At 37.5% G+C, this 12227-nt stretch overlaps 1 protein-coding gene across 8 annotated transcripts in view; it reads right to left on the bottom strand.

The window, feature by feature from the left end:
- LOC107726444 (NHS-like protein 1) overlaps positions 1 to 12227 on the bottom strand; it is a 115040-nt gene that overhangs the window by 43829 nt on the left and 58984 nt on the right. For 6 of the 8 annotated variants that reach the window (XR_001638270.1, XM_016536011.1, XM_016536013.1 and 3 more), the window contains exon 1: positions 3218 to 3954. The exons of 1 other annotated variant lie outside the window; for it this stretch is intronic. Coding sequence is in view for 6 of the 7 variants with exons in the window: in XM_016536011.1 (XP_016391497.1) it covers positions 3218 to 3542 (325 nt within the window). In the remaining variant the exon portion in view is untranslated. Of the gene's footprint in view, positions 1 to 3217; positions 3955 to 7828; positions 7871 to 12227 lie in introns of those variants that run through there. One more of the 8 variants, XM_016536016.1, reaches the window with a different exon arrangement.

Genomic DNA, 12227 nt, shown 5'->3' with positions numbered 1-12227 from the left:
AGAGCAGTGGATTTATTGATTTATTTAATGTATATTGCTGCTGCCACACAGATCTAAAATAAGCATGCAAATAATTTCCCAGCTGTTTACCTTTACAGACATAACCGACTGTTTTTGTAACTCATGTGTGTTTTTAACGTAAACTTGTGTGTGAAAGAGAACTTAGTTTAGTACTCACATGCTTTCTGGTGGCCGCTTTCTGTACGTGTGCTTCGGATGTGTGCGCTCAGAAAACCGTATATCAAAAGTTTAAACTAATTTAAAACGTATGATTTCAGCGCGATAAATATGATAATCAGATCCAAAACAGATGTTTTTTAGCAGGTCCGAGCTGTAATGGTGCAGCTCTATTCTTGAAAAGGGGGCGGGGAGCAGCAGCTCATTTGTATTTAAAGAGACACGCACGAAAAACAGCGTGTTTCTGCTTCCACTCAAAATAGGCATGTTCAAAATTATATAATAAATTATCTGTGGAGTATTTTGAGCTGAAACTTCAGACACATTCTGGGGACACCAGAGACTTATATTACATATTGTAAAAAGGGGCATAATATGTCTCCTTTAATTCAGCAGGGCATGACAGTAGTGTGCTGAACACAAAGCAGAGCTGATCTATGGAGCATCTTGAGCTGTCACAACACATTAGCTCAGACCAGTGTGAGTGAGCAGAGACCATCAGCTCTATGTTGACACTAGAGTAGTCCAGGTCAACTTTAAACTAAACTCTACAGACACTGAGCACCTTGCCAATGAGAAAAAAAACATTAAGCCACAACAGCCCATGTGGAACAGTGATTACCCTGGTTAACATAGTTAGGCACGGCGTGAAGTAAAACAAAAATTGATGTTTTGCAACAAAATCTATAATCTATAATTATTAATAAATTTTGGAAAGCAAAATGTATAATTTATTATTCCATATCTTTAATTAAATTGGTGTATTTAATATACTTTTTAAATTAATTATTAAATAATGGAATACATTATTATTAAAAAATATTCTATGTTAGGGTCCTCGTGGGTGGTTACTAGGTGGATGCTTAATGACCCACATCAAAAGTCTCATCTCTAGAGACTATTTTCTAAATGCATGTTATAGATCTCGTTGTGAACAATTCCTCTCTGTGCATGCATTTCTTTTTGAAAGATATTTTTGCAAGCTAACAATCATCTGCCTCCTCTTTTGAGCGCAACACCCACATCTCAAAATTCAATCAACAACGATGCACAGAACCTACATTTTTTCTTTTTCGATAATCCGTTACACTCGGATGTACGTCAAAACACACAAGATAAGACTATCTGCTACTTCCGTTTCACCGCAACTTTAATGTGAGTCTATGGAATTTTTTCTTAGACAAAAAGTAATGTGCTGAAGTTTAGGTAATACAATCAAACCAAAAATTATTCAGACACCAAATATAATTTTTGATATTTTTTACTAGTGGGTGCAGGACACTATATTTCATTTATGTAAGTGAGGATAGCAAAATAAATTAAACTGTGACATATTACCCCCAAAAATTCTTCATACAGTGGACTACCAGTAAAATTGATTAAAAATTTGGGACCAAAAATTATTCAGACACTTTGACCTGACCATGTTTTGCTTAATTGTTATAGGACATTATCAAGATGAATTTGTTCTGACACCGTTTAACTCTGTGTTCTTGTCATATTTTATTACCATTTTCTAAACTATAGCGAATAAACTGTGACAATGTGTGAAATGTTGAAGGTATAAAGGAATAAATTTTGGTTTGACTGTACATATGGCCCAAGGTTTGTTCTTATTTTTTTTTCTAACATTTATCTTTCTCTATAGACACTAGCATCTCCATGCATTTAGTATTTCAATCATATGTATAAAACCTCACCAAAAGCCTTTTTTGTCCCTCTTGCATTATAAAATATCGCCATCCTCTTCTTTTTTATCACACCATCTTCTCCCTCATTCTCAACCCCATTCACACACATTCATTGTCCCCCTCTTCACCTCTCTGGTCCGTTTTCTCCCCTCCATCAGATAATAATTGACTCGGTGAGGTGATGGGGACACTGTATCTGGGTCAGTTCTGTCCCCTCCATCAGAATCAGGAAAGATCAGTCAGTTGTTTCCCATTGTCCTGGGTTCCCATGGGCAGCTTCTCTTCTGTTTCTTATCATTCTACTGTAACTGAGCATCTGATATGACTCATATAGACAATCAATACATGCTAACATGTGCTTAAAGGGCCTATCTAGACAACTAAACACGATACATGATTAAAGAGTAAAGACATTGTTTGAAATGGGCTTAAACAGCCTATGTTTATCATTACGCCATAAATGCATCCCCATCCATCAGCCTCTCACCTTTTGCACATGACTTTTCCTGTGCACTTCATACCGTAACCTTTAGAGTCACCCATTGATCACATATATATCGGTAAATCATGAATGGCCAACGGTCCATATGTGTGATGCTATGAAAGATCAATAAATGGCCTTCTGCGTGATACTGAGTGAATGAAGCTAACCTTATTAAGGACAGGAAGGGAAGAGGCCCCAAGGGGTCAAGCCAAAAAGGTTCAGTCACGTCTCTAAAGGTCAAAGATCACAAAATCTTAACAGAACAATCTGTGTGCTGATTGGTTCAAACGCCTCAGACAAAAGCAGTCACACCAAAGACAATGACAGCAGACCCAGCGTGTTCTGGGACACGAGCAAGCTCAGCCGCTAAAATCAACATAAACAGGAAAAGTTTTGAAAAAGTGCTGCTTAAACAGTTTGTACTTAAAAGAGATAATTCTGTCATCATTTGCTCACCATCATGTTGCTACAAACCTGTATGACTTACTTTCTTCAGCGGAATAGAAAATAAAATATTCTGAAGAATGTTGGTAAACAAACAGTTTTGCTTACCATTGACTTCCACTGTATGGACATCAATTAAAAAAAACATATTGATACACTTTAATTATAATCTTATTTTCCACAGAAGATGTCTTGCAAAAGGTTTGGAATGATATGAGGGTGAGTAAATGATTACAGAACTTTCATTTTTGAGAGAACTATCCCTTTTAATAACCATTTCAACACATATCTAGCGCTGTGCAAAAGTTGTCATCGGACTATTCCATTGATATAAAACTAAACTAGCTACTAAATTCACTAGAATGACACCTGCCAACCTATTACAACATTCAAAACCATACAAACACTGCCATATACTTACAGGGAAAGCAAGATACCGAGTTCCTCTTGCAACAAGACTGAGAGCGTGTGAGTGTGTCCCCTTGTGATCCTTTTCCCTGTACTCTTAGCATTGGTTTAGGGGTCCACAGTGATTCTGGTCTCTGGTGGACCTTGGAGGCCAGCAGTCTGCGCTTGATACCGCACTCACTCCTGGTGCAAGGGTTCTGGGCCGGTTCCAGGGCCGAAGACTGAAGCTGTGAGGGTGGATTGTTGCCCATTTTGCAGGTGCAAAGGTTGGCATCCCGCACTTGGTAGCAGCAGTCCACTACATTCACGATGGAGAGGTGCTGAGCATATGTTAGCATGCTGAAGGATCATCAGGCCTGGAGCTGTCTTGGGGGCGGATCTTGATTTGACCCCCCCCTCCCTCTCACACAAACACTTCATCTGCCAACCTCAGGTCTGTCCCCTGGGGGGGGGGAAGGAAGGCAGTGGGCGGGGCTTGTTCGTTGCAACACACAAGGGACCCGTGGTGGATCTCCAGAAGACAAACCCCTCTCCTCCCCGCCGCACTCTTTTCTTTTGGTCTGCTTGAATTGAATTGATTTGCGCAAACAAAAGCCGCAATCCGCAGTGTCAGATTACACACAGAGTTGCATCTCCAAAACAAGCAAGCAAAAAAAAAACTCTTATTTTTGCAACCATGAATATTATGGTTCCATAGTAAGGTCCCATTACTATTAACTAACTAATTAAGGTTCCATTAATGTATTAACTAACATTTACTAACAATGAACAATACATTTGTTACATCTTTGTTAACGTTAGCTAATAAAAGTACAACTGTTCATTGTTAGTTCATGTTTGCTTAGATTCATTAAATAATATTAACACATACAACTTTTAGTTTTAATAATATAGTAAATGTTGAAATTAACATTAACTAAGATTAATAATAATAATAAGTTTTTTTCATTGTTAGTTCATGTTACGTAATATATTAAAATATTAAAACAACATATAATATATTATAATATAGCTATAAACCATAAAACTATATTAAAATATTAAATATGAGCCAAAACAGACAAATAAATAAATAAATAAAAATTGAAAGCTAATAAAAATAAATTAAAACCTACTTCTCTGCCGGAACTCACAGTTTAGAAAGTTTCAGATGTTGGAGAACTGATGATTCAAGCATTCATATACTAGAAAACATCTCACAAGATGTTAACACGGCAATCTTCATGAGTTCAAAAGGTTTTTGGGGATCTGATATCAAGTTCTGTGAGAGAACACAATTGTTATATGAAGTTACTGCTGATCTCTCCACCTCTCTGGACACAAATGAGAACTAACTATTATCCTCTTGGTCCCACCGGTGTTTTGGTCAGTGTGTTTGGCTCCTCTTGCTCATCTTGGGTTAATCTCTTAACCCGGATTAACAGACAGACACACACAGTCACACAGATGCCCACATGGTACAGGTAATTAAGCCTAAATGCAAGAGCTCAAGCACCTCTACCAACACAGAAACAGGTTGATGTCTATTGGCTTTAAAGGAACACTCCACTATTTTTGAAAATAGGCTCATTTTCCAACTCCCCTAGAGTTAAACAGTTGAGTTTTACCATTTTCGAATCCATTCAGCCGATCTCCGGGTCTGGCGGTAGCACTTTTAGCTGTAGCTTAGCATAGATCATTGAATCTGATTAGACCATTAGCATCTCGCTCAAAAATGACCAAAGAGTTTCTATATTTTAGGCGCAAGGATATTACGCAGCACCGGAAAATAGGCTTTCGTCTATTTCCGTCAACATAACCAACGTGACCAGCTGCTTGCACAGGGATCAGATTCAATGATCTATGCTAAGCTACAGCTAAAAATGCTACCGCAAGACCCGGAGATCGGCTGAATGGATTCGAAAATGGTAAAACTCAACTGTTTAACTCTAGGGGAGTTGGAAAATGAGCCTATTTTCAAAAATAGTGGAGTGTTCCTTTAAAGGAAACATCAAACACAGAGCTAGCATTACACTGAATTGCAGATCTTAACAAGATTTAGTTAGTCTAAATTGCACAATAAACCACATCTTTTTTTAAAACAGAGGCATGAACTTCCTTAAAAACAAATCTGAACCATTTCCTTAGTCAAATTACATTCCTAGTCAGAGACTCAGCAGAAACGCTGGCCAAGGAAAACACTAATCATACTGCCTGTAAATATCAGAGTTCACTGCTTAACAGTACACAGTACTATTGAGTGCTGTTTAATATGAGTGTTTAATCAAGTGTGCTAATCTAAATACAATCTGATTAAAATGAATTGTGTTGGGTGCTGCTAACCTGCTGAGGCGACAAATTGTGTAATTCTGGCAATCATGATAGCTTAGTGAGCAGGACAGTTTACAAAGAGGAACAGCGACCTCTAGCTGTGGATGGGATAATATAGTCCCATTATTGTCCCATAAAGTGATTTCATAAAGCTTTTCAAACACTTTTTTTGTTCTGTGATTGGGCAAGAATAACCAGTTCAACAGGTCAACACCTGGCACAAACTGAAATTAACCAACATACACTAATCTTCATCCTCATTATCATTCCTTTCTACAGAAGTGTCACAACAAAAACTTGAGATCTATGAAAAAAACAAAAAACAAAAAAACAGAAACCATGTGATACTACAGAAGTATTTGAATGGCATGTGCTGTCTGAAGTAACATAGCACTTTTACATGTGAGTAAGCGTGCTGTAAACTGACCAGTGAGGAATGTGGCAGACAGTAAGCGTGAGAACTCCTCATGGAGGTCAAAGTGTAGGAGATGTCAACCTGAGAGTCACAGCCTCTCATATATACCAGTAGCACAGGTGTCATACCGTGAAACAGAATTTTGGTCATACCACCCACCCCTATCTGATTGACATGTACAAACTACAGTTTGCTTTTTCTGATAGTCGTATTAGGCAGATGGAACCATTTAATAAACCAGAAGAAAGTAAAACCAAAGCTAAATAAAATACTATTATATAAAAAATGAATATAAACTATTTAATTAAAAATAAAAAAGATAGAAGATTTTATATATATATAACCCTTCTAAGTGCATGTGACCTTGTCTATAAAGTGTCGCTTCACATGGCTGCTAAGTGTCTAACATGTCTTAGCACTGGTTTATATATAGGTTTACTCTGTACTTAGGGGTTATATAGGTCTCCCATGCATAGCCACGGTGCTTCAGTTATATCTAAACAATGTGCAACTCGCATACATGACTGGAGTTAGGGCTGTATTGACGTTCTCTTTTTCCGCTATATTTTTAATGAACAACGCAGCAGCGCCGCATCTAGTGGCTTCAACTGGATAGGTTAACAAAAACATTATAATACAACGACACTTACATCGTCATCGCATCTCGTGCGCCGCTGATAAGGCTGCCTCCTTAACGCACACCTAAAATTGTGGATTTTTATTTTAAATTCGACGAATATTCGAAATTCGGATTTTTTTTTGGACAGCCCTAACTGGAGTTCACCCCCATTACACAAACAAACACTCTACACACATATACAAGTGCAACAGTCCATATAAACATCTTCCTCATTGACACATCAGTATAAGCACTACAGCTGGTTCATCTGGCTTGAGTAAATGCAAGTTAAATCTGAAATCTACATTCCCTAATCACATTTCTGTTCCTTCATTATGCAGTAAACAACAACAACAAAAAAAACAAAACGTAAATTGGCATGGAGGCAGCATCTTGGGTCAAATCAAGAGTTATGCAATAAATAAACCTGCGCCTTTCTCTAATAAGGCAGATTTACTGCTTGATCTGCTTTTCCATCAAAAATTCACTCATCATTAAAAGTCTGCAGAAGTAGGACAACATCTAAGTGGATGAGTTCAGAAATCTATTTATTGTTGCATGGCAGAATAAAAAAAAAACATTTTGGTGTATGTAAAAAATGATTGATTTTTGATGCATAGCAGTATGATATAGTAATATAAATAGTTTTAAATGATCTAGTAGAGGAATATATTTATAATTTTCCATAAAATGATCTACTACTGCTCTGAAAAATCATTTAGATCTTACTTCAGAATGCTGAACGGATCATACAGAGGGAGAAAGTAAAACAATGAGAGTGTCATGGAACAAGAAGAAAGTAAGGTATCTGGACGAACACACTCTTGGTGTCCACTGCACATGGGCCAGCATCATGCCACGACACATGTCTGCAGCAAATATGCCTTCGACAGCTGACTAGCACACATGCTTACAAAACACAAAATTAATGCATTTATATCTTACTGCAAAGCTTGCCAACAAATTTGAAACATCTAATCATCACAGACTCACTCACACACACACAAAAACAATGTCAATTCTATAATATACTGCACTATTTATCAAGACAAAACAGAGGGTTAAAATAAAAAAAGGACAAATTGTTACAGAAAGAAGAAAAATGACAAAGGAAACAGAAATCCCAAAGCAAGAAGTAATTTTTTCCAACCACAAAGACCCTCTTTCCCCTTTAATATAACGCAAAGATTCCCCTATGCCGTTATTTTTTTCTCTCAAACACACACATGTGGATACATACAACAGAAAACAGCATGCATACAGACACAAAAATGTCCCACCTTCCAGGCATGACATGGCTCTATGTCCATTAGAGATTCCTGGAGATGTCAATCTCACTCCCGCGAGCGAGCCCATATCCAAATACACACACAGGCTCATGGGGAACATACACAAACTCACTGACACTCCCCTCTGTGTCTCTCTCTCTCTCCAACTCGCTCGTTCTCCCACCACATACACTCCCCCTTTCCCGTCATCTCAGTACCATCTCTTCCCTGTTTTTCTCTTTCCCTTGTTATCTCTCTCTTTCTCTGTACTTCCTACTTTTAAAGACATGTATGGACACATTTGGGCACTCATTCATGTGCACACTGATGTTTTAAAAACAAATTAACCCAACTGTTGCCCCATGTCTGAACATGTGTCCTTATTACAGTATGCCAAAAATAGTATGTATGATTGTAAATGCATTGACAGAGTATTGACAGCAGTCAGTCTTTCTCTGTACTTCCTACTTTTAAAGACATGTATGGACACATTTGGGCACTCATTCATGTGCACACTGATGTTTTAAAAACAAATTAACCCAACTGTTGCCCCATGTCTGAACATGTGTCCTTATTACAGTATGCCAAAAATAGTATGTATGTTTGTAAATGCATTGACAGAGTATTGACAGAGTTCATGAATCAATTTGATTTCAATTCACAAACTATGGATTTGATTAGATTCTGATCTCAAATCGATTCAATATCGATTTATATATCAGGTATAGTACATGCCAAGGGGTCCAGAATCCCTAGCGACTCCACTGCACATAGGTAGTTTTTACATAAACATAGGTAGTTTTTCAAGGTAGTTTTTACATAAACATTTGAATGATATATTATGTTGATACTTCAATCTGTTGCTGAAATATAAACATTTAAACAGTGGCTGTGTTAAAAAAACGTGTTTTTATAAATATTCTGTATTGAAGAATCAATATTTAATAACAAAAACAGATAAAAATTGAGTAATCAATAATGTCAATCCAGCCCTAGACAAAAAATATCTGGATGACCTACTGCTTGTGTCAAGATTTTTAGGAATGGTTCACCCAAAAATGAACAATATTCTAGTATTTCAATTGCTGGTAGATTGATGTTTTGAACATCAATTGATGTTTTTATAAGCTGTTTGGACTCTCATTCTGACGGCACCCATTCACATTGGTAAGCAAGTCATGTAATGCTAAATTACTCCAAATCCATCCCGAAGAAGAAACAAACTCTTCTATATCTTGGACGGCCTGAGGGTGATTTGGGTGATGTATTCCTCTAAGCATGCATCCCATTTTGCCGTTGCGTGAGATCAGGAGAGAAATCGTCATCAAATGCAGTATTGTCTGAATGTGAACATGATTTGAGATGCAGTTTTGCTTGTCCAATAATCATTTTTGTCCTGTTAAAAGCAAATACAAACACTTTACAGCACCGTTTAGTTTCAAAGGGTGTGCGCATTTGTGAAAGTTTTTAGACAGTCACCAGTTCTAGGACTGCTTACCCCCTTTTTGAACCACAATCACTTAATCCCTCAAAACACTGTGGCTGTGTTATTAAACCCAACAACAGCTAACAGCTGTCCCGGCTAGCCATTTCAGCATCAACCCCCTTCACAGACAGTCCTGTTTGTTTGTGACTGTGTGCCAAATACATGTGGTTTTATCACGCTGTGTGAAATACAGATTGAACGGCAGCTCAAAACACCCAACTGCTGCATGAGCATATGATACGCAAACTACAGCTCTTGGCTGGAAAAAGCAAGCCAGTGTCGTGCTAGTAAAGTTTTGATGGATGAAGATTGTAATGTTTAAATCTATCTAGAATTTTTTTTGTTTAAAAATAATTACATGGAATTGAAAAGCAGTGGCGGCTCGTCGGAGGAGGCAGGGGAAGCACAGCTTCCCCATAATTTTGAGGTGAAAATGGGAGGAGGACGATTTAATGTTAATAAAATTCCTGTGTGTACCACAATCAGCTTAAATGAACATGGATGGATGCAGCTTAGATTCGGGTCATTTACAGAAGCGAACACTATAACGTTCAGGTTTGATTACTATCATCATCATTACAGCAGAGCAGAGGGGCCAAAGGGAAATTACATCAGGTGGACTTAAAGCAAATTAGTGAGCACTGAAATGGAGAGCCCACAATAAGCCCGAAACCTATAAGGGTTCATTGATTTCCAATGGAAGAGTCAAATGACCTGGACACAGAACAGAAAAAAAAAAATAATGCTGACGTGGTTTCGGACAGAGACAAGTGACCAGTTAATAAGAAAAAAGGAACTCTTGTTTGAAAAAAAAAAAAGAATATTCAATTGCATTTAGAATTAATTTTATATTGCAAATTTAGCTGGAGCTTCTCGCTAATGCTAAGAATTAACAGTACAAAGACTAGTGACAGCGTTGCGAATGAGCTAAATGGTGACAAACCCTGACAGTGATATAAACCAGTGGGGGGGTGGGGGGTTAGGGGGGGCTCAGTGACCCTCCGGGGGGATTATTTAAAAAAAAAAAATAACAGCACCACCTCTCTTGTACGTATTCTTTGATATTCTGTGTTTCAGAGCAGCTCATGCCTTTTCTCATCACGCTGTGTGAAATACAGATTGAACGGCAGCTCAAAACACCCAACTGCTGCATGAGCATATGATACGCAAACTACAGCTCTTGTAATGATTCGGGGAGGAAGGGAGCCTTGGAGTAAAAAAGGTTGAGAACCACTGATATAAACCACATCTTCTTGGTAGGTGACAACAACAGGGTACTGTGGCAAGAGGAAAAATCAATGCCCACTAAAAGCCAAAACACAGCAAACAGCTCGAAAGTGTCCTACATACATGAATGAGAAATGTTTGGCTGTGTTTCTGTGGAACTGTAAGAGGTTACAGTTACTCTCAATTACATGCTCCATTAATATTTTGTGTTGGTTTGTGCCAGTAGCCCACAGGATATTGTGAAAGACTGGGTCAACATTACTATAGTTGGTCACCTCAGTCCAAATAAAAGATTGAAATCAATGTAATATTGAGATTAAGAGTTTAAACAATGTAACAGGTACAAAAACTACTGAATAATGTCAGGTGAATCAAATTTAGTTAGCTAGTTGCATTATTGTAGACTAGCTTGTTTTCCATTTTCTTTATCAACAAATTACTTTAATGTGTTTCAGTCAAAAAAAAAACACACACACAAAAAAAACACCTACCATTGAGGCCTATACTAAAACTGTCCTTTCTACACCATATTAAAACGTTGTGGGTCAAGTAATTACAATTACATTTCAGAGCAGTTCAAGTCAGCAAGTCATTTTTATAATATCACATGAAAGAAGTAAATGCGGTCAAACTGAGGAAGGAGCACAATTACAAGTTTAGCTGGCTTTTATTTATCTTCTTAAAAATTTCTTAAATGCACTACAAATTGCTTTGGATAAAATCATTTGCCAAATGGGTAAATGTTTAATACTGACACCTAGTGGCCCACAAATGTGCCAAAAACAGCATTTTATACAATGATTTATGAATGAGAGACTGATGTTGACTTACCTGAGTGTCACAAACAGCAGCCCATCACAAAAAGCACATAAAGAACAGAGACAGAAAGAAAAAAAGTAAGATTTAAATGCCGTAGTCCAATGCAGTTTTCAAAGTCTGGGTAACATTCACCTCAATTAACAATTCAGCAGACTCTTGTGATGGTGTCTTCAGAATATGCTCTGGAAGGAGCAAAACTCCAAAAACCCCGCAAAAAAAAACACACACACAAAAAAAACACCTACCATTGAGGCCTATACTAAAACTGTCCTTTCTACACCATATTAAAACGTTGTGGGTCAAGTAATTACAATTACATTTCAGAGCAGTTCAAGTCAGCAAGTCATTTTTATAATATCACATGAAAGAAGTAAATGCGGTCAAACTGAGGAAGGAGCACAATTACAAGTTTACCTGGCTCTTATTTATCTTCTTAAAAATGTCTTAAATGCACTACAAATTGCTTTGGATAAAATAATTTGCCAAATGGGTAAATGTTTAATACTGACACCTAGTGGCCCATAAATGTGCCAAAAACAGCATTTTATACAATGATTTATGAATGAGAGACTGATGTTGACTTACCTGAGTGTCACAAACAGCAGCCCATCACAAAAAGCACATAAAGAACAGAGACAGAAAGAAAAAAAGTAAGATTTAAATGCCGTAGTCCAATGCAGTTTTCAAAGTCTGGGTAACATTCACCTCAATTAACAATTCAGCAGACTCTTGTGATGGTGTCTTCAGAATATGCTCTGGAAGGAGCAAAACTCCAAAAACCCCGCAAAAACCCGTCTTTCGGATGAGACGTTAAACCGAGGTCCTGACTCTCTGTGGTCATTAAAAATCCCAGGATGTCCTTCGAAAAAGAGTAGGGGT

This window comes from Sinocyclocheilus rhinocerous, unplaced genomic scaffold, assembly GCF_001515625.1.
Source record: "Sinocyclocheilus rhinocerous isolate Xijiao unplaced genomic scaffold, SAMN03320098_v1.1 scaffold605, whole genome shotgun sequence".
Taxonomy (NCBI): Eukaryota; Metazoa; Chordata; class Actinopteri; order Cypriniformes; family Cyprinidae; genus Sinocyclocheilus; species Sinocyclocheilus rhinocerous.
The sequence above is the reverse complement of the archived record's forward strand: the minus strand, read 5'-3'. Positions and strand labels throughout refer to the sequence as shown.